Source organism: Humulus lupulus, chromosome 4 (genome assembly GCF_963169125.1).
Source record: "Humulus lupulus chromosome 4, drHumLupu1.1, whole genome shotgun sequence".
Taxonomy (NCBI): Eukaryota; Viridiplantae; Streptophyta; class Magnoliopsida; order Rosales; family Cannabaceae; genus Humulus; species Humulus lupulus.
The window spans coordinates 215350782-215375140 of record NC_084796.1 but is presented as its reverse complement, the minus strand read 5'-3'; the positions used below and the strand labels follow the sequence as shown (position 1 = coordinate 215375140).

The window sequence follows — 24359 nt, the reverse complement described above, 5'->3', positions numbered from 1 at the left end:
CAGATCTCTAGTGTACCCTGAGCTGAGCGTAGCGTCAGCTCGTGCATATGGCTCTGTATTCATCAACTCGTGCTTTTTACTTGGAGAATCATGTTGTCCTTGCTGAGGAAACACGAGCTTGTGGATCATCTTCAGTTCTTGGTTATTCCCGAGCTATCTAGGAGGCTCGTGCTGAATTTTAGGATGTACAGATACAATAACACATTTTTTGTATTATTCAAATATTTGGATTCAAATATTTGGATAAGCTTGAATTATTATTATATAAAACTGTACTTTATAATTATTTTTTATTTCTTTAATTCAAACCCACTTCATTTAATATACCTAATATACCCTTAACATTGTACAAATATATTTTTGAGTACCAATTATATGGTTCATAACACATATAACCAAATAATTGTGTCAAAATACATTCAAGATTGTCTAAAAAATAATCCAAAAGTCTTAAGATATTCAACACTGCCTAATTAACATAAACAAAACATTCTCACAATAGTCAACAAAATAGTCTTACACAGTTGCATATTCAAAAGTAAAGGTAGGAATTCATGATCTTCCAAATGTCAGCACACCAAAGCCTTCCAAATCAGATTTTCTTTTACACTTCACTTGTTGAATCTGGTAAATAAAACATACAAGAAAAACTAATGAGGTCATGAAATATCATATCATTCATCTAAAATAGTCAATAATACTATCGTAATCTTGGATTGCATATTGGTTAATGTTGAACAAGCATTTATACTAGTAAAAAAAAATAACCAATCAAGACAGAATCTACTACTTCTAACAAAAAAATTATCCACTGGTTTAAAAAGGCCTGTCATGTGTAAATAGTTTGTGTGCACATATCATCAGAGAGAATAGAGAATGAATGAACTAAACTTTATCGAAATATATGCAAGTGTTGAATATTTGTGATTAAACACTTGTAATGAGCTAAAAATTAGGGTAAGACTAACAGACTCATAGCAAACCATAATAGATTTATCAGCTACCACTTAATAGATAAATTTTGTAGTAATAAAATCATTTATTACAAATTTATGCACTAAAGGATTCAATTTAATGGATGAAGAACAGAGAAACAATAGTCTTTACAACACAAAAGCTACAAAAAATCATGATCATAAAAATATTTAATTAATTGCAATGCAATAAATCCAATATATTAGTAATACTCCACAACTTAGGCTCTTTTATCTAGGAAGAGAGCTAAGTGAAACCTCCATATACAGGACCTAGAATCTTCATCAACAAGAAGGTACAAATTGTTTTATAAAATAAACAGGGCTTATAATCAAAGACCAAATATATAAATTTCAAGCCATGATAAGTCAAGCTAATTTCAGCAGCCATGCTAAGTAAAGGTAAGACCATTTTGCCTCAAAACCTCAAAACAAGATCAAATCAGAGAACACAAACAAACAAACAAAATCAAGAACAACACCATAAGAGGGCAATCTTTTTCAATCTACTATCAACAATCAAATATTACAAGGTCTTTCTCTTCTCACACCTTCTGTTACAAAATCAATAGCTCTCGTAAACAATACGTACTTACGGTAAAAAAAATATAAACATAAGTAAGATAGTTGAGAACCACATTTTACAGTTATGTCATGTCTCATGTATTATTAACAGCTACCTGAATAGAAAAGCCAATTATAGTGATAGATGAAGGTGTACTATTGAGCTCCTTTTCCAACCATGTCCATTGTGAAGCCCCCAAGATAGTCCCATCACTAGAGAGAGGGTCTTGGTGGTATCTAGTATCTAGAAGGATAACCTGATGATCCATTTTAGAGAATAAAAAGATGAGTTACATTTACGATTATATTATAGAACCTGTGAATGAATTTTGAATTATAAACCCATACCTTGACTTGACTGCCTTGAGGGCCAAATGTGTACGAAGCATACACACCTTGCTGGTGGCACCTGTAAAGAAAGTAAAAAAGAATGAGTGAAGATAACAAAACATAACAATGGGATAGATAGAAAGATGATAAGTTAGTTAGTTAGTTAACCTTGGACTGTTTTTGGGTTCATTTTTTGAATGAAGTTAAGGCCAAATTTCCCATTTGATCCATTTCAGTACTACTAATAAATAATTCCTTTGTTTTGTTTTTTTCTCTTCCAAATTGACTTCATATAATGAACTAATAAAAATAGTAGAAACTTTAATTATGAAAATGGCATTAATATCCTCAATCTAATAATCAGTGGAGCAATTTTTCCCCATACCAACATTTGTTATAGAAACATAATTTAAAACAAAATAAAATTAATAATTTTAGTAAATTAGTAAAAATATAAACAATGAAGCAGATCTTTCTTTTCTTTTTCCATTTTTTTTCTCTCCACCAATTCTTTTTCCATTTGGCATTTCTTCTGTCGGTTAGTGTATGGATTTTTATTTCTTACTTTTAGGAATTTTCATTCAATGTTGCTTTTTTCTTTCAGCGGAAGATATTGACAAATTATACCAATTTTATATGTAGTTTATTCAAAATCATGGTACTACTATCTACAGTCAAAATGAAAATTTGGAGTATCTACCAATTAAGTTTCTCATCCTTATCTTGAGCTTGGTTCTGGAGCTTCAGATAATGCAAGAGAGGACTACTATATTTTGAATCAAGTTTAGAACCATAGCAGAATTTTGTTCACGTGATTGCATTATCAAAGGAAATTCCAAGAAAAGCACTAGCAAACATAAACCATCTCTATGCGCTTGTACAGATGCAGATGAGAACATGCATATGTTCACCTTATATACATTAAGAGAATCTTAAACCATCATAGAAAGATAGTCATAGTTCAGTATAATGACCTCCGATTTTCCAATCAAAAGAAAGTTGTTGAAAATCTCAGAAATGGTTTCTTGAACATCTCCTTGGTTAAATATTGGGCCTCACCTTAAGCATCCACTAATGTTGAACCAGGTAGTTCTATCAAACCAAAATAAATAAAAAATCAGAGAAATCCTCATATACATGAAAAACCAAAGAACATAGAACCAAGTGTCGCTTTAACTTGTGAAATTACAGTATCCATCTGCAATAGAAGAATAAGGGAGGTGAGCAACTTAAACACAAGCCAAATTGAAAAAATTGAGCAATTCTAGATATTTGTTCTTCCTCCTTATGCACATCATTATCAGGATAAGATAATTCAAAAAGGTTAGTTACCCAGCTATTTTTGCCCAGTACATATATAACCCATATGACTAGAAGAAAGAAAGGGGAAAATGAAAAAAAAATGGCAAAATTGAGTTAAAAACACCTTTCTCAAAAGTAATTATCATCACGGAGATGACCAAAAATCAGTTAGTGATAACAAACCCACATGATAGGAAGTAAAAGATCAGATGTTTTCGTCTGGGTCAAGAAACTATCCACATAAAAATACTCCCATAGTTACAGAAGCCCACAAGAATTACTATCACCTGTATTTTCTTACATTCCATTTTGAACGAAATACTTTCCACCAAATGAGTAGGATAAATACATAGCTATTAATCAGGGAAAAAATGATTGTATAATCATCAATGAATATCATTTTTACTTACCTGCCCTGTACTTCGGCCGATAGATGCATGCTCTTTTAGAAGACCTTGCTCGGCAAAATCACCACTCTCTTCCAAGTCTAATCTTGTTCTATCACTACTACAAAAAATCCTTTTTAGGGCTCGCATTGCGAGCCCTAAATTAGATTTTAGGACTCGCGAGGCGCGACTCACTAACACGTGGTTTGCATTACAAGAAAAGAACCCAATAAATACCTGAAAACAATTAAATTTGCTAAGCAAGATTAAAATTAGTAAGGTCAAAGAGTTCTTAAATCCATGAAAATAATAATCAGGACACTAATTTCCAGCTCATATATAGTTTGATGGTAAAGAGACAAACAAAAAGAGAGGTCGTAACACTAGTTTTACAAGATTGTATAGAGAGGCTTTGGAAGGGTTTTCTCATTGTATTTTATGGGGTTCTAAATGAAGTAAGATTGCTTGTTTTTTTTCTTGGAATTGATTTTTAAGTGTCTTCAAACTCAGCATTTCCACAGTTTCTTATTTAGATAACTATTGGTAAACATGACTTGTATATATTATTTATGTCTTAATAATACAATTGCTTCGGTTTTATCATGTCTTACTCTTTCTTATTAACTAAAGTTTAAATGAGCTACATATACCACAAGAATAAGACTCCAAAAATAAAACCACAAAAACAAATCAATAAATAACAAGAACAAATAATCAGAAGTAAGAAAGATACATAGCTAATGGATTTAAAATATCATCCATATAGATCTATTTTGTATGAAAATCAATAGCAACTTTTAAGGAAACTTACTCGAGCAACAAATACAACCAACAAGAAATTAAAAGTTAGTACAACTCTAATTCAAACACAATCAATTTCTCACCACCATCACTACGTATCAACTAAAAAATTTAAGGAGATAACTAAGTACGTTCTCACATCAACATTAAGTTAATTCCACTTAACATAATCAATCATTGAAGCAAACCAAATCTAAAATCCTTAAGAGCTTATAGATTATATCAAACATCATATAGGGACAAATCACGGACCATTAAATAAACAATATGAAGCCCAAACCTGTTTCGTACATATAACCCCAAAAATTTCATATAAAATTCTACATCCTTAATCTTATATCAACAAGTATTAAGCACAAAAGAAGTACTCTAATTCCCTAATCTTGGATCAACAAGTATTAAGCACAAGAGATGAGATTAAAAACTCTAACACTCCACATTAATTTTGAAACTATTAAAAAATGAACTATGAAAAGTTATTATAAACAAGAGAGTATCATCAACTAATATGTAGTAGTCAAATTTATATTTATGTATATATAATTACAAGCTCTCTCTCTCTCTCTCTCAAAATCTTCCTCTATTTTATTCTAATTCCTACATATGAGGACAATATCATTTATAATATATATGTATGAGGAAGTAAAACTAGTACCAATATATTTTATGACATTTAAGAGTAATGGCACCACAAAAGTGTCAAGAACCATGTGTTGGGGTTTTATGCCCTAATTAAAACCCAAATTCTTTGTAATCTCATTTTATTATCAATAAAAGAATAGAAATCATTTTTTTACTTGGTCAATCACTTTTCTCACATGTTTTATTTTCATGATTTTTTTTATATAAACTTATATTAAATGTCGAGCATATTGTTAATCTTATTTATAGTGACGTAATCACAGTAGAATATAAATATGATTATATGTTCAAAATAAGTTAGTCCTAAGATTATTCAGTGCACAGGATTTACACTGATTTGCCAATCTACGATATGATCTACTTACACATTACAATGTTATGTTATTTCCAGAACATTAGCAAAGTAGATAAGATCGGATGTATTTGTTACATCGGATAGGACCGATATTGACAGTTGATAAGATAAGTAAACATACCATTATTATCTATTCTAGTCATATCATATAGTTGACCATAGGTCAATTCAATCTCAATTCTGAGTGGTTAGTATTCTAACTGATTGTATTATTTGAGTTCTTTGACTTGTTTGTTACCAGCTTACCCTACGGACTAGCCCATGCTTACATCTTGGGAACTCGGTAGTATAATTGAGTGGGAGTGTTAATCATAGATATGAACATCTATAGCTTCTGATGAAGAAGTAAAATGATGGTTTTCTTTTAGTTTGGTTCAAGGTGTTAAATGATAGAGATCTCATTTCAGTACTTAAATTAGTTTACCGAAATATCAGTTACAAGGAACTAAGTGTTTTAAGAATAAAATACAATGAGGGGTAAAATGGTATTTTAGTCCTATCTCATTGTAGACCGTCTATAGAGGATTGAGTGACAATTATGGTTGTAACAAATGGATAATTAATAGCGTATCTATATTTGTTATAGAGCGTTCTATGAATTTAAGAGTGCAATTCCGAGTCTATAGTGGAGTGACAAGGAATTAATAAGTTAGTAAATTTATTTGTTAGATTTATGATAACTTATTGGAGCTTGATTTCATAGGCCCATGGTCCCCATTTTACCTTGGATAAAATCATCTAGATAGTCTCAATTAATTGATTTAATTATCAATTAGAATTATCAAAGTTGACCAGGTCAATTTTGGAAAGTTTCACAGAGTTGTGTAATTTTGAGAAGAAAAGAGAAATTATGACAGATTTATTAATTAAGATAAATTGGTATCTAAATTAATAAATAAGTTTAAATCAAGGTTCAAATTATAAATAATTAATTTGATGAAGGATTTAAATAATTATTTAATTAATTAAATCAATAGAAAATAATACAGGTCTTGATTTTAAGTCCAATGGGCTTATAATCAAATGAGAAATTTCACGGGCCTATAGCCCATGATAATTTCGACCTAGGGCCTCAAAATTGCAATAATTTTATTGATTTTTTAATTAAATTAAATGGCCTAATTGAGTCTATAAAAGGACTACTTAGAGAGAAGTCATCAGTTAAGATTTCTGAGACGACACATAAGTTTAATCATTGATTTTCTTATAGTTTTAGATTCTCTCTAAACACAAGTCATTTTCTAAGTCTCGTTGTTATTTTCTCTTCTTCTCTCTATATCTATCTCATGTGTTGAGAATTTCCCACACTAGTCTAGGTGGTTCTAAGGATACATTGGAAGATTGTGAAAAAAATAGAAGATCGATTCAGTTTCTTGATAATACTCTGCGACAGAGAGGATACAAGAGTTAGAGAAACTGAAGTAATGACTATTTCATTCTACTATGTATACTGTAAGTATTTTATTATTTGTTTCTCTTTGAATTCAATTTTAGAAATATGTTTTAGGCCATCTCGTATTAATTTTTTTAATATTAGATATACACGAAAATAAATAAAGATCTTGTATAAGCTAATCTAACAACTGGTATCAGAGCCTTTGGTAATCTTTATTTTTATGCATGAACATGTTTAAAATTGAATTATTTGATATGTTTGAATAATTGGATGGTCTTCATGTTTTTATGAAGCATCTTGATTTTATGTGAATTTTAGCAATTTTTAGGTTATTTTGTTGTATTTTCTATGCTATTAATTTTTATATATGCTTTATTTTGTGTAAAACATGTTAAAAATGAATTAGAAAGTATTTTTGGTTTGAAAAATTGCACAGAAAAAAAAATTTCAAAATTTTTTGCCTGGCTGCCATGCGCGTGCACACCCGCGCCACCAGCGCGCGCACCCGCTCCACCAGCGTACGCACCCGCGCATCCACCCGCACGTGCACCCACGTCACCCGCGCCACCACGCGCACGCTCGCGCGCATGCCACGCGATGAACAGTACCACGGGTACTATTCTTCCAATTCTTTTTTTAATTAAAGAAAATTAAAATTGTTGAAATTTATTATTTATAATCAAAACCAAAAATATCTTTTTTGTTTTATCATTTAAAATTGTTTTTTTTAAAATAAGATATTTTTGTTAGTTGAGATATAAATAATTAGATATTTTCTACAAAGATTTAAATTCAAATTTAAAAATAGACTAACAACTTAATTTTAAATATTTTAATATATTAAAATATTAGAATTATGATATCAGATATTCATTAAATTTTTTTATTTTTTTAATTAAATCTTTATTTGAAAATATAAATATATTTTTATTCCATAGTTTTTAATATTTGAATTATTTAAAATTTGAATATTGTTATACCCAGATTTCGAGCTATGTTAAATGTAACCTCGAAAGTTGGATTCACAAACGAATGGACTCACAAGGTTTAGAGTATGCTCCAAGACTAAATATCGAGCCTGCAAGACTGAGACGACCTCGAATATGGTGACCTCGAAGTGTTCACGATCTCGAAAGGTAGCTCTGGAGACGCATCTATCCTCAGGGATGACCTCAGATCAGGGGTTCCGAGCTCGACGCACATACGATCTCGAAAGCCGTGTGACCTCGGGAGATGTCATTAGCTCGAAAGCTGACGAGAAATCTGGGAGGCTAAGGCCTTGGAGATATATGATAAAAACCGTGAATATCTATAAGTGTTGTCCATAAGAGACGTAATCTTCATTTATTGTTGTAAGTCCCCTAAAGTTGTGGGATATTATTTGGTTAGTTATACGCCCCCTGGTCTTCAGGGGACGTTTCCTTTTATATCTGATTATAGGCATTTAAAGCCATTTATTTTATTTACACAAAAAGAGTAACTACCCAAAATATGTGGGATAGTATTCTGCAACCTTCTCTATAAATAGAGAGGTCATGCACCATTGTAAGGGGCCGAAATTCTGAACCTTGAGAGAAAACTTTGAAGAATTCATGCTTAAGAATTTTCAGAGATAATCTTGAGTTTAATAACAGAGACTCGTGGACTAGGCAGATTTAACTGCTGAACCACATAAAAATCGTGTTTTGTGTCGTTATTTTTTAATTGGTCATTACTAGTAATTGTTTACGTGTTCTTCTTTTACTGTTGACGAAAAACGGCGTCAACAAATATTATTAGTTAGATATTTTTATGGATATTTGAATTTATTTAACTATTTTGTGATATTTTAGGGTTGTTATAACTATTTATATTTATTTATTTTTAAATGGTTAAAATATTAGCTAATAGTTGTAACACACAAGATATTTTTTAAAATAGTTAAGATATTGATTTTAAAATTTAAAATTGGTTAAATTTTGAAAAATATCAATTTTTTCAGCCAATTAATAAAATATATATTTTTTAAATAGGATTTAAATTAACTTTGGATAATTGTTGATAAATCCTATTTAAATTAAATTATTTTTTTTCAAATTACCCTAAAACCATGTTGATTGTTGATAAATAAAATTTAAATTAACTATTGTTAATTTTTGATAAATTTCATTTAAATTGACTTAATTTTGTAAAAATTTAATTAATTTGAATTTTTGATAAATTCTAGATAATTAATTGTGGTATTTTTGCAAATGAAATAAATTGTGGTATTTTTGCATAAATGCATAGAATTGCTCATATAGTAACATGATTAGGCCCATCCAATTATAACATTTATGTTTGCACTATATGTGGTATTTTTGCAATTGGGATTTGATGCATATAGTGGCCCATATGTTTGTTAGATATATGGTATTTTGCCAAATAAAATATTCATAAAATGATAGATTTTATTTGGGCCCATTAGAAAATGTAAAGTTTAAATTCCTCTCTTGTGGGTGATTCCACTTGTGAAGGCTCATTTGCTTTGCATGACTATAGTTAGCCTAATCAATTAATAACAATTAATAAAACGAAGGTTTAAATTCTTGTCTTTTGGACCTTGTATGGAAGATAGGGGGCCTTTGTAGTGGGAATGACATAGTGGACCCAACCCTCCTCCATACAAACCCAATTGTTAAGGCCCATTTACCTGAGTTGGACTTAATTATATAGGTTCATTATATTAGTTAAACCTAAATATTGATTAGCAACAAATTAATTCTAAATTAATTGAATTTGTTTGAATGTGACACTTTAGAATTAATAAGAAATTATAGGACTTTGGTTTTAAAAATTTTAATCTGTTTAATTTTTTTTTGGGAAAACCATAGTCATTAATTTTTAAAAAATAAATAATAAAAATACTATTTTTAATTTTATAATGAGATTATTTTAAAAAATTAATTCGATCTCCACCGTTGGTTTAACATAGTCAATATCTTAATGGGGTCTCGAGGCGCTTTGATTCGTCCCCCTACGGAAGGTGTTCATTAGTTATTTTTACAAGGTTATATTTCGAAAGATAGATAATTATAGGTCAAATTCTATTAGACTCACTCCTACGGTGACTACTAGGACTAAATCTATGATTATTGAAACAGTGGGTCTAGCTCATAAAATAAGAGATTTTGTTTTCTTATTTTGATCGAGTAGTAGGTTGTTAATAGTGGTGTCCATTATTAAATGAGTTTACAACTCTATTTAACTAGTGATATTTTTGACTCTCGCCAACCGGGACAAGGATATCATAGATTAGTTAAAAACCTAAAGAAATAGAGATATGATTTTTTTTGGTATTTTTTCTCATTTTTTATATATTTTTGGTATATGTTGTGCTATTTCTTGAAATTTTTGTGAATAGAAGTTTTATTGAGCAAATGTGATTGATTTTTATTTTATTGATAATTTGTAGTTTTAAGTTAAGTAGTGTCTGTGTCTACTCCCATCCTTTCTCAACTTTCGATGGAGAAACTCACTCGAGAAAACTTCCATTATTGGAAGCAGAATATCAACATAGAGTTGATTGGTGACAACTCTGAATTCGTCATGATTGAGGAATCCCTAGAACGAGCACCGTGTCCGCACGTTAGTGATGGCACCATCAATGCTTGTGATGGTACCATAAATGCTTGGATAGCACCTTCTCTGCACGTTCGTGATGGCACCGTGTCTGCACATTCGTGCTCAACTCAACTATGGTCTGACACAGCTCATGAACGAGCTTCAGATTATTGAATCTGTCATGGGTGGACCTAGTAAAGGAGATGAAAATAAGACTACTGATGTTGCTGCTGATCTAGCTAAGGTTGAATCTCATCCAGCTTCGTCTTCGAAAGCTAGAAACAAGAGGAAAGGTGGGAAAAACAACAACCCCAAGCCTACAAAGGTTGCAAAGACGAGTGCACAACCACGTGCATAGATGCCTAGGGGGAAGAACATTAAAAATAAGAAAGGTAAAGATAAATGTTTTCACTACAAAGAGAAGGGGCATTGGAAACGAGATTGCCCCAAGTTTCTAGCAGCTAAAAACAAAGGAAATGATTATAGTTCATTTATCTTGGAAACATGTGTTTTAGAGAATGATAAATCTGTTTGGATTATTGATTCTGGATCTACTAACCATGTATGTAATTCTTTACAGCTTCTTAACTCGTGGGAGGAAGTGGACGAAGGAGGCTTAAAGCTTAGAGTTGGGAACAGAGCGCTCGTTAAGGTCCAAGCTAGAGGAATAGCTCGTCTGAAGTTCGGAAATAAATACTTAATTTTAAAAGATGTATTTTTTATTCCGGATTTTAGTAGAAATTTAATTTCAGTTTCCATGTTGCAATTAGAACAATTTGTTACGACTTTCACAAAATCTAATATATCTATTTCCTTCAATGGATCACACTTGTGTATTGCATGTTTGGAAAACAGGCTTTATATTCTGCGGCCTAACGAACCCCTCACTTTTAACAATGATTTATTCAAAGTAGCTAAACCTAGGACCAATAAACGTCAAAAGACCGATAACGATAATATGACGTATTTATGGCACTTGAGACTAGATCACATTGGCTATGATAGGATTCAAAGACTTACAAAGGACAGACCTTTTAGGGAACTCACCTTAGAAGAATTACCTGTCTGTGAATCTTGTCTAGAAGGAAAACTGACCAAGCATCCATTCTCTGCAAAGGGTGATGTTTGTGGAGAATATTTGAGCATTCAGATGTTTGTGGACCTTTGAATGTACAAGACAGGGGTGGTTTTGAGTATTTCGTCACTTTCATTGAAGATTACTCTATATACTCATGTCTTTACTTAATGCATAGGAAATCAGAAACATTTTCAAAGTTTCAGGAATTCCTAGCAATGGCTCAGAATCAATTAGGTAAAACGTTAAAGATCTTGCGATCTGATAGGGGTGGAGAATATTTGGATATGCAGTTCCATGATCATTTAACTGAACTTGGAATTTTATCACCACTTACTGCCCCAGGTACTTCGCAACAAAATGGTGTAGCGGAACGCCAGAATAGAACTTTATTGGAAATTGTTATATTCATGCTTAGTTACTCAACTCTACCAACTTCATTATGGGGACATGCAATTGAAACCGCAAAACGACATTCTGAATGTCCTGCCATCAAAATCAATCCCTAAAACACCTTTAGAACGCTGGAATGGTCGTGAACCTAGTTTACGCCATTATAGAATTTGGGGGTGTCCCGCTCACGTCCTCAGGAAAAATGAGGGAAAGCTAGAACCGTGAATTGAAGTTTGCATGTTTGTTGGCTTTCCTAGAGGTACTCGGGGTGGACTTTTCTATAGTCATTCAGAATAGAAAGTGTTTACTTCTACAAATGCTACTTTTCTGGAAAATGACTATGTCCAGAGCTTTAAACCTCACAACAAAGTAGTTTTAGAGGAGATGGTTAAAGAATTGACTCCAACCAATGTTCCATCGTCATCAATGCGAGTTGATGATGAAATTTCCACTCTTCACGTCCAACCGACGCAAGTCAATTTAAATGAAGAAAGTACCACTGTTCCTGAGCAAACAGTCACGAAGCCTCGTCATAGTGGGAGGGTTTCTAGGAACCCAGTTCGCTATGGTTTGGATGGTGAAACCAATATGGTTGTTGGTGAAACTAGTGATGATGATCCGTTTTCTTTCAAACAGGCAATGGCTAGCCCTGAAAATGAACTATGGCTCGAAGCCATGAAACAGGAAATGGAGTCCATGTACTCAAATTTCGTCTGGGATCTTGTGGAAGCACCTAGATACTTTAGGGCCATTGGGTGCAAGTGGATCTACAAGAAGAAACGAGGTATTGATGGAAATATCGAGACTTATAAAGCTTGATAGTGGCAAAGGGTTATACCCAAAGAGAAGGCATGGACTATGAGGAAACTTTTAGTCCGGTAGCCATGCTCAAATCCATTCTCATCCTCCTATCCATAGCAGCCGCTCTCGACTATGAGATCTGGCAAATGGACGTCAAGATAGCTTTTCTTAATGGAAAGCTTGATGAAGTCATTTATATGGATCAACCAGAAGGGTTTAAAGTAGTTGGACAAGAAGGAAAAGTTTGCAAGTTGAATAGGTCCATCTATGGACTTAACCAAGCTTCTCATTCTTGGAATCTTAGGTTTGATGAAATAATAAAAACCTATGGCTTTGAACAAAATATTGATGAGCCCTGTGTTTACCAGCTGAAGGCAAATCAAATAGTGGTATTCCTGGTTCTTTATGTAGATGATATCTTACTCATTAGAAACAATGTTAAGAAATTATCAGATGTGAAGAATTGGCTGAGCACTCAATTCCAGATGAAGGATTTGGGTGAAGCAAGTTATGTTCTGGTATCCAGATCATCAGAGATAGAAAGAACAGACTCTTAGCTCTGTCTCAAGCAGCTTACATAGATAAAGTGCTTGAACGTTTCTCAATGAAAAATTCCAAGAAAGGGCGTCTACCGTCCCGCCATGGAATTCATCTTACAAAGAAGCAGTCTCCCCACACTCTTGAAGAGGAAGATGCAATGAGAAAAGTTCCTTACGCATCTGCAGTTGGAAGTCTGATGTATGCCATGTTGTGTACTAGACCAGATATCTGCTTTGCAGTGGGAGTAGTGAGCAGGTATCAGTCAAACCCAGGCCTGGAACATTGGATAGCAGTTAAGCATATCCTGAAGTATTTGAGACGGACTAGGGATTATATGTTAGTCTACAAGGGTGGTGTTTTGAACCCTGTAGGCTACACCGATTCAGATTTTCAGACTGATGTCGATGACAGGAAGTCTACTTATGGAATGGTGTTTACTCTTGGGGGTGGAGCTGTGATTTGGAGAAGCGTAAAGCAGTCTGCAATCTCAGATTTCACCATGGAGGCTGAGTACATAGCCGCGTCAGAAGCAGCTAAGGAAATAGTCTGGCTAAAGAAGTTCTATTCGGATCTTGGTGTTATTCCAGAAATGGATAAATCGCTTTGTGTTGTTTTGTGACAATACAGGAGCGATAGCCAACTTAAAAGAACCTCGAAGTCACAAGAGGAGTAAGCATATAAATAGGAAGTATCACATTATTCAAGAATATGTGGCCAGGGGAGATGTGAAGGTTATGAAGATTGCAACTGAAGACAATCTTGTGAATCTGTTTACAAAGACACTACCAAAAGCTACATTTGATAAGCATATCAAGGAAATGGGATTTGTAGAATTAAGGCATTAGTTTCAATTAGTGCAAGTGGGAGTTTGTTGGGGTTTTATGCCCTAATTAAAACCCAAATTCTTTGTAATCTCATTTTATTAACAATAAAAGAATAGAAATCATTTTTTGACTCGGTCAATCACTTTTCTCACATGTTTTATTTTCATGATTATTTTTGTAATATAAACTTCTATTAAATCCCGAGCATATAGATAATCTTATTTATAGTGACGTAATCACAGTGGAATATAAATATGATTATATGTTCAAAATAAGTTAGTCCTAAGATTAGTCAGTGCACATGATTTACACTGACTTGCCAATCTACGATATGATCTACTTACACATTACAGTGTTATGTTCTTTCCAGAACATTAGCAAAGTAGATAAGATCGGATGTATTTGTTACATCGGACATGACCGATATTGACAGTTGATAAGATAAGTAAACATACATTTATTATCTATTCTAGTCATATCATATAGTTGGTCATAGGTCAATTCAATCTCAATTCTGAGTGGTTATTATTCTAACTGATTGTATTATTTGAATTCTTTGACTTGTTCGTTATCAGCTTACCCTACGGACTAGCCCATACTTACATCTTGGGAACTCGGTAGTATAATTGAGTGGGAGTGTTAATCATAGATATGAACATCTGTAGCTTCTGATAAATATGCGAAATGATGGTTTTCTTTTAGTTTGGTTCAAGGTGTTAAATGATAGAGATTTCATTTCAGTAATTAAATTAGTTTACCGAAATATCAGTTACAAGGAACTAAGTGTTTTAAAAATAAAATACAATGAGGGGTAAAACGGTATTGTAGTTCTATCTCATTGTAGATCGTCTATAGAGGATTGAGTGACAATTATGGTTGTAACAATGGATAATTAATAGCGTATCTATATTTGTTATAGAGCGTTCTATGAATTTAAGAGTGCAATTCCGAGTCTATAGTGGAGTGACAAGGAATTAATAAGTTAGTAAATTTATTTGTTAGATTTATGATAACTTATTGGAGCTTGATTTCATAGGCCCATGGTCCCCATTGTACCTTGGATAAAATCATCTAGATAGTCTCAATTAATTGATTTAATTATCAATTAGAATTATCAAAGTTGACTAGGTCAATTTTGGATAGTTTCACATAGTTGTGTAATTTTGAGAATAAAAGAGAAATTATGGCAGATTTATTAATTAAGATAAATTTGTATCTAAATTAATAAATAAGTTTAAATCAATGTTCAAATTATAAATAATTAATTTGATGAAGGATTTAAATAATTATTTAATTAATTAAATCAATAGAAAATAATACAGGTCTTGATTTTAAGTCCAATGGGCTTATAATCAAATGGAAAATTTCACAGGCCTATAACCCATGATAATTTCGACCTACGGCTTCAAAATTGCTATTATTTTATTGATTTTTAAATTAAATTAAATGTCCTAATTGAGTCTATAAAATGAGTGCTTAGAGATAAGTCATTAGTTAAGATTTCTGAGACGACAGATAAGTTTAATCACTGGTTTTTTGATAGTTTTAGATTCTCTCTAAACGCAAGTCATTTTCTAAGCCTTTTTGTTATTTTCTCTAAATCTATCTCATATGTTGAGAATTGCCCACACTAGTCTAGGTGGTTCTAAGGATACATTGGAAGATTGTATAGAAAAGAGAAGATCGGTTCAGTTTCTTGATAATACTCTGCGACAGAGAGGATACAAGAGTTAGAAAAACTGAAGGAATGAATGTTTCATTCCGCTGCGTATACTGTAAGTATTTTATTATTTGTTTCTCTTTGAATTCAATTTTAGAAACATATTTTAGGCTATCTCGTATTAATTTATTTAATATTAGATATACATGAAAATAAATAAAGATCTTGTACAAGATAATCTAACACCATGTGCCATACAATTACATTGAAATTGCAATGGATGAGACTTTGTTCAGCCAGTCAAACAATGAGGCCAGGAACTGTTTCAAAAACTGGCTCTTCATAAGACAGCAATGAACATTACATAAATCATATGACCAATATTTAAATTATTTGTAGCTCATTAGACGAGAGAGAGGGTAGTAGTTATTAAGGATGAAGTCACATTTTCAGGCTGCTAATGGATACAAAAGAGAGGTGGGTTTACAAGTTCTGACATAGAGATAAATTGAGGTACTTAAATGTTTTTCCTAGTATGGCTTTAGTGGAGTGCTTCCAGTGTACCCGTTATTTAACTTAATGTATAAAATATATAAAATTCTTTTTTTAATTTGTAAAATATGTAAAATAATTTACTTAATTAAAAGAGAAACACTTACGGTGGGTAACCTTGATAAGAGACATAATTAATCTAGCACTTTTCCTAAGAGATCTTAACCTGCATGACCTATCCTAGCCAATTAATCTAAAACCATTAATCTAGCCAAAGATGTGGTGTCTATTAATAAGTAACATCAACTACTTGGAAGGTCATTTATTCGATGTATGATCTGAAACCTGCAGACTGTACACATATACTAATAAGCCATTTCATTTCAAATGGCAACGACAATGGACATACCAAAATTGATAAGCCATTTCAAATGGCAACCACAATAGACATACCAATAATGATGCAAGCTTTGATGACCATCACCCAAATAAAAAAAAACTAAAGTAAATATAATATAAAACTTTACTGTGACCTTTTCCCGTTTGATTCCCCAATTCCACACATTTTCTTTTCTTGGCTAAATCATAATTCCAAACAATTGAAATTGAAAAGTAATAGTTTTAAAGTTTCATCTCCTCCATCCTTTTAATCAAACAAACAAAGGCATGTAAATCATACCAAAGAGAAAAGCAAGAAGAGTAGAAAATAGGTGTACTTAAGGGCAGCTATGCATCTGGTGAGCATAGAAGAAACTATTTCATGCTGAAAAGAAATGATGACAAGAAGCATCATTAACACAAATAAAAAAGTGAAAGCAAAGAAAAGTAAAATCACAACTCAATGGTGAAAAAAAGATATGAAAAAGCACATAAATTGCTCATTCACATCTCAATAGGAGGCTGACGGAATTACAGTTTTACTGACTTTGGGTACTTTTGCCACTAAAAATAAACATTGGGTCTATACCGCGTACAAAACCCAAACATTGGGTACTTATGTCGCAAATATCCCTTATAAATTTGGAGATTTTTTCTATTTGTAAGGGTGGTTTTTATTTTTATAATTGTTAAATTTTTACATTGAGTGAGTGACATAATATAAAATAATGGTATTGTATTCTTGGAATCGTTGATTTTATAAAATAAATATTTTGATGTGTTTGAAAGAAAAAATGAATATCATTTCTATTGAATACGTGAAATACATATTGTAAATTATGAATTGCATGTAATGAAAATATTATGTTATTTTGATGTATTGGATTCAAAAATAGGTAAGGAAAAATATTGAAACCATGGAAGGACATGCAACCTGAAGAAAAAAAATATAATAAAAAATTGTTAAGGATAGAACTGAGTTATGTAAAATTTTAAGAGATGAGCATTTTTTTGAACAACTTGTAGGATTGTAAATGTTATACCTTATTGGGTATTAATTGAAAGCAACCAGACTACCACATTGCAGATTGGATATGTTGTTTGATTCATTGATTTACTGTTGACTAAGTAAAACACACACTGAAAATCATTATTTTAGTATGAGGTGGCAATGTATGTTTATTAAATTTTAAAATAAAATGTAAGAATGTGATACCTTAATTTTGTGGGTTGATTAGACAATATTTTGGAATACTTCATTGTAAACAATATTTTTTATGAAGGTTTTGTCTTCCACCTCATCATTGACGTTTAATATGGTCAATCCTTCCCTAGTTGTGACTCGAGAGACATCGACATATAATTGATCATGAGTGAATACTTGCTTAGGGAGATACAAGTCGACATGTTTAAGAGATTTTCCTTGGCTTTTATTGATTGTCATCGCAAAACACGGTGCCAGAGGAAGTTGTCGTCTATTAAGCTTGAATGGCCACCTTGATTCATTAGGAGACATGAATTCTTGGAATTGTTACGTTCTGACCAATATTTGTTCCAGAAATGATGTCACCTCTAATTGACTATTTACCAAGACGAGTGAAAATCAACCTTTGTAGAGTCCAAGAACTTTACTTAGCTAATTATTTAGTAGTATTATAGTATGTATAGTATTATCTTTGTTACTGTGGATTTTTGGTTCAGATTGGGAATTATTTGGACACTCATAGTAGTACTTGTAGATTTTCTAAGTTTAACCTATAGTTTAAAAATATTAATTTTAACCTAAGATTTGATTAATATGACTGATATTGATGATGATATTTATTATATTATAAGGTTTAGATAAACCCAATAAGATAGTAACACTTGTCTTATGTATGATTATTAAGGAATTATTATTTTAATGATAAAATAAGAGAAATATAAGACTTAGTATTCACCAAAATCTGATAGGAGCATGATAATTGTCACAATTTTATTTATTTGTGAATTAGGTTGTAAATAGATTTTTCGTAACTTTAGGGTACTGTAACTTCCGACCTATTTTTGACCCAGTTATATTAGGAATTTCGAAAAATAGTATTTCTTAAAAGTTGTAGGTAATTTAATGAGATTTCTAAGGGTATAAAGAGAGTCCAAATCGGAGTTCTACAACGTCAGATATGTTGATTTTACTGAAGGGGAGTTTAGAGTTACGAGATTTAGGGAGTTAGAAGTTAGGATTCTATTTGTTTTTATTATTTTAAAAAATCAAGCTTTGAATCCTTAAATCTCTCTGAAAAATTTGAACAATTCCTAAGCCTTTAGCTGAAGGATATTCAAATATTTTCAATTAAATTTATTATTTTTATTCAAAGCTAAAAAGAAGATTTTTATTCCTAGAACTCTATAAATAGGACCTAGTACCCAACCATTATTCACCTTTTGCTCTAAGTTCAGAAGCTGCTAGTGTTAAGTGAGTGTGAGAGTGTAAACACCTGGTTTGGGAAAATCATAAGCTTAAACATCATAAGCTTATCAAACACTTTGGAAAGTGAGGTTCTATAGTATTTCGGTTGAGGTGTAGATTGGTCTTTCAAGTCTTTGAGGTAACCAAAACTCCAGTTCATTTCTGTATTATGTTATTTTCTTTCTCATAGTCTTCTACTCAATCTCTAACCTTAATATTAATTTTGGTTAGGGAATCCAAGTTCTTAAGCACATAAGTTTCGGTAAGCATGTCTCTCAAATGGTTTAGTCTTCTCATTTCCTTTTCATCTCTTTCCTTCTTTCAACTCACTCTTGTTCATTATGGTTTTAGGAGTGTTCCAAAAGTCCCAACTCAGTCCATTATATCCCGGTAACTTTGGTAAGGAAAATAGGCTAGAATCTAAATGTTTATATTTATGTTATCTTATGTGTTATGTTATGATATGTTATGAATCTGTTATAAGTGTGTTTGTTTGTAGGCTTGGGCTTATGCCCTATTTGACTAACAAGACCCCAAAAAGATTGTGGGCATATGCCTATTTAGCTGGTAGGACCCCACTAATCTCATGGGCATAAGCTTGTTTAGTCTATGGGACCCCAAGTAATAATGGCCATTATAATAAGTGTATTATGTGTTATGATATGTCTTTACGTTATTATGAAATTGATTTGTATGACTATGTGTTAGATTTTTCCTTGCTGGGCATTAGGCTCATTCCTTTCTGTTTATGTGCAGGAAATAAGCTTTAGAGGCGGAAAGATTCGTGACGCTTAGAGGATGTGTATCGATGGTGAATGGAGTCAAGGGGCCGAGCGTTATTTGATTCGAGGATGTAGTCTCATTTTAATTTTTATGGTTTTATATGTATTTTCCGCATTTTCTTATGTAATTCTTTTCATTTAAATCATGTTTTTTGTTTTTAAAGACAATGGGATCCCATATCCTTCTTAGTATTCTATTTTGTAAGTAACTCTTATTTTCACAAGTTACTCAATAAAATTATGGTATTTCCGCAAAATTGTAAGTTTTATGTATAGTTTCGTTAATGGTCCAAATAGTCTAGATTAGTGGGTCATTACAACCTTGTGCCATTGCATAGGCCCTCTATTTGATTTAGATTTCTAAGTAGCATTACAGGAGCACCTTCCTTAAGTCGTATGTCATGATTTGGGATGCCATTAAATTTCAAACCATGCAAAAATTCAGCTTGGTACAGAAGATCTTCATCATTTGTGTTGACGCTTGCTTTGCATATACTGTCAAAGCTTAAATAGGTTCTCCCTTCTCTCGGCATTATATTCATAATCATCTCATTCAACTCCTGAACCATTTCATTTTTTGGCGTTAATATTGCTCTTTCTTTCAAATATGTCGAATCATTGTACTTATGCAAAAGTGAAGAGTAGATAGCTTCAACTATAGATTTCATTGGATCTTCAGATGAGTTTTTCCATATATCCGAAGAAATTTTTATTAATTCTCTATCAGTGTCATCATATAATGAACCATCTCGAATCTGCAAGAACCATTTGTCAAAAGAAGCTATTTTAGCAGCCTCAGAGCTACTTACACTTCCATTATAGAGCCTCATGTTTTGGTTGAGCTGATATATTTTGAAAAACAACCACAAGTATGATGAGTTAAGAGAAGCATCAACAATGTCAACTCTTGTACCCTTTGGGACAACTGGCAATATTTGACGGAAATCGCCACCACATACCATCGTAAGTCCTCCAAAAGGTTTGGTATAACTATTTTCATAACTTGTTCTTAGAATATCTCTTAAGGTCTTATCCAAAGCTTCAAAGAAAAACTTATTTTCCATAGGTGCTTCATCCCAAATGATCAAGGAAGTTTTCGTAAGAAGTGCAGCTAATTGGGTGCCGTGTCGAATTTCATAAGTTGACTCTGTTGTAACATCCAAGGGAATATGAAATCGTGAATGAGCTATCCTATCATTAGGCAATAATAAAGTTGCTATGACTGAAGTTGCACCAGATAAGACTATTTTTTATTGTGATATGAGCTTTGCAATAATTGTATTCCATAGAAATGTTTTTACCAGTACCTCCATGTCCATTAATAAAAAATAAATTGCGTTCGTTATTCTCAAAAGAATGTGTCATTGCTTCATAAGCTAACTTTTGGTAATGATTTAGAACAACAAATTATTTGTTATGCAATACTTTAATTGATATTGGTCATAATCAAACTATTCATTGACCAATCTATTGACCAATTTAGAATAATTAGGGAGGGGCATTCCATTTATGTCTCTCAAAATTTTTCCCACCTTCAACATGATACTTTCAATTTTGAACAATGTGTATGCTTTAACTTGTTGTTCACTTAGTTGAAGGTCCTTCATTTTAAATCTCTTCCTTTGTAATGAAGTTATGTCTTATGAAAATGTAGTATAACTAGATTTCCAAAGTTGGGATGCATCAGAAATCTGAAAATGAATAAGTATCGTGACAAAAAGATGTCTTAACTCATTTACGGTTGCCCAAATTGCAGCTTCAGTCAAGCAATCGATCCACTCTTTATCATTGTCTAATAATCCCAAAGCATAGCATGCTACTTTAAAAGTAGGATAGGCCACTCCATTAATTGTTCTAATACTTTCAAACGAAGTGCTTCCTTTGACAAAGTTGAGCATCATTCTCATGTAGAAGCGTTCTCCAGTTGAAGGATGTGCGAAGTAAATTCTTTCAATTACTATGCCATTTTTTCTCCTCGTCCATCTTTTGTATTTTGAATTCCAAACCCAACATGTAGGGAAATCTGAATAAGTTAGGTCACGTGCATCCTCATAATTCTTGTTTTCCTCTAACCTCTAACATTTATGGTGCAGTTGTTCTCTTCAAATAATTTTGTATGCTCTCTAGGTAAATGGAATGGCAATCTTTCAATGTTTGGATGTATGTAATGTATGTCGAATTGAAAGATTCTCCAACACGCTTCGGTTGCTGATATGTATCTGCAATCAAGATATGTTTTGATCCCATCTATTTGTTCGGCAGTGTCAATAGATTCCATTGTTGCAGTTGTTCAGTCTGACCCTTTATGAACATACTTGAATAGATATTTGACTGATCTTGAGTAATTTCAAATCATAAAATTAATATGTGCATCAAATTTGACAATCAAATTCCTATTATAAGGGACCACATAACGATTATCTAAGAGGACGTTTTTCTTTTCAACATGGATACATGTATTTCTTCTTTTGTAGACTAGAAAGCCATCTTTGTCAACAATCGTTTGGTCATTGAATTTTTTTGGAAATTTTTTTGTGCACTTGTCTTGCATCATACACGAAGAGTTAGGATTGAGCTTTCCACAGGCTCCATAAATCATAAATTTGTTGATTGCATTATAACCATCAAGATCAAAATTTATGTCTAGGATTTCTCCATATTTCATCAATATGATCTGCTGACAGATTTTTCATTGTCGAGGGCAAGAAAAGTTGTATGTGTGCATGGGGCAAGCCTCTTTTTTGAAACTCAATTGTGTAAAGACATGCAAAAACATGGAGTAAAACTTAGTTTTGAAATATTTTGCTATAAGTTGTGAAATTATTTTTATTTCCCGCAATTTTTATTAACAAATAAAATGAATTTGTTGTGGATACTAATACGAAGATGACTTACATGCAATTATTTTTCCAAACGGTTTTTGTTTTTTGAGATCTTGCATTAGTTGGAATAACTTTATCTCAAAAACTCTGCATATGACATCGACTTGATTGTCATCATCTTTTTTCCCAATTAAATTGAGCATGTTATTAATTTCTGGCCACTTCGGGTTGTAAGAGAAAGTAAGAAACAAATCAGGATATCTTGGTCATTTACAAATGGCCATTGCATCTTGGTAACTTTGTACTCTATATCGTGGCCCCCCAGTGTGTGATGAAGGCAAGATAACTGATTTTCTGACTTTTGAAGAATTTGAATCACCTCGATGAACAACATCCATTAAACAAGAGTAAAGGTCTGATCTGAGTTTTTTACGATTATTTTGTATCCAACGGAATTTCGCTTCTTCAATTTCCATGTAAGAATCCACTATATATTTGTAGCACACCAATTTTTTTTATTATTTATTAATTTTGTGCTTTGTTTTATTTTTAGATTATTTTTAATTGTTTGAATTGTTTGGTCGAAAAGGTGTGAATTTTATTGTTAGTTGTTTTTCTTTATTTATTAATTTAATTATATAAGAAAATGAGTTTTTGTTTAATGCACCAAGGTGCATGGAAGGTAGTGATGCACCTTAGCAATTAGGTGTGTGCATGTGCATGGTTACATGGTGAGCATGCAATAGAAATTCCTACACATTATTTCCTTTTATTTGATTAATTTTATTTAATTAAAGGAACAAAAAAGGAAATAGAGAAAAAGGAAAAGGAAAGGAGTGGCGTGTGGACTATAGTGGGAATGAAGGATTTTTTTTTCTTTTTGGTTTGGAAATTAAGTGAGTTGATTGGATGACTATAGCGAAATTAGGAAGAAGAGTTGTCATATTTTATGCACTCTTTATATTCCTCTAATTAAGAAAAAAATCAAATAAAAATAAAATGAATGAAAATATAGACAAAGAGGAAACTTAAATTTTTTTATTTGGACTAATTATTGCCTTGGGTTAGATAAAAGGGAAAGAAAGAGAAGAAGAGGTCATTTCATGCTTGGGAGCCATCGGTCATAGAGAGAGGAAGAGAGAGAGAGAGAGTGAGCGTGAGATAGAGAGAGAAAGAAAGGAAGAGAGAAGATAAAGAAGGATGAGAAGAAGAAGAGAAAAAGGGATTCAAATCCGAGGGGTATGTATTCTTGTATTTGTGATTTCTAGATCATCTCCTCATTTGTTTCTTGTGTTTTGCTAAGTTGTTCTTGGTTGTTGTGATTTTTCTTCTCTTCTATATGTGGGTTTTGAAACCATAGGCTTGAACAAGTGGTGGCCATAGTTTGGGTTCTTGTCACTATTGTGTTCTTGATTCTACAATCAAGAGAGGTATTGTTGTTATGATTTCTTAGGTTATAGTTTTGTGATTGGTAATGGTATATTGTTTTATTTTCCTTTGATTTGTTGGTTGATTGTTATTTTTTATTTTGGTTTGAGGGGTTGTTTTGTTTGATGCATGAGGGGTTTTGGCCTAGGCGTGTGGGCTCTATGATTTTATATGCTTGTGTATGCTTGGGCGTGTGGTGTATGTAGGCAAGCATGAATAGAGATTTTTGGTTATACATGAAATATAAAATCTTATGGTTATGTTTTCATGGTTATTTTGAAACAAATAGTTTATGTAACAAGAATGCAAGGATGCTATTAGACACATGCTTGGGCATAAGTTTGGTTTGGTGTTATGATAATGTTTTCTTATAAACATTCTTG

At 32.2% G+C, this 24359-nt stretch overlaps 1 protein-coding gene across 1 annotated transcript; it reads right to left on the bottom strand.

Moving 5' to 3' along the window:
• Positions 1-1633: 1633 nt before the first annotated feature.
• Positions 1634-21633, bottom strand: LOC133832880 (uncharacterized). Its single transcript, XM_062263161.1, has 5 exons — positions 21466-21633; positions 21034-21106; positions 20048-20948; positions 1887-1947; positions 1634-1795 (listed from the first exon to the last, which is right to left on the bottom strand). Exons 1-5 carry the CDS (start codon positions 21631-21633, stop codon positions 1634-1636), a joined length of 1365 nt encoding a protein of 454 aa, XP_062119145.1.
• Positions 21634-24359: the final 2726 nt, after the last annotated feature.

Excerpts from the sequence above, each read along its gene's own strand:
- LOC133832880 (XM_062263161.1), bottom strand. The coding sequence starts at position 21,633 with ATGAGAATGATGCTCAACTTTGTCAAAGGAAGCACTTCGTTTGAAAGT. Across the intron at positions 21,107-21,465 it reads AAGCTGCAATTTGGGCAACC|TTAGCTTATGAAGCAATGAC; the intron begins GTAAATGAGTTA and ends CATTACCAAAAG. Across the intron at positions 20,949-21,033 it reads TTTTATTAATGGACATGGAG|TCATAGCAACTTTATTATTG; the intron begins GTACTGGTAAAA and ends GTGCAACTTCAG.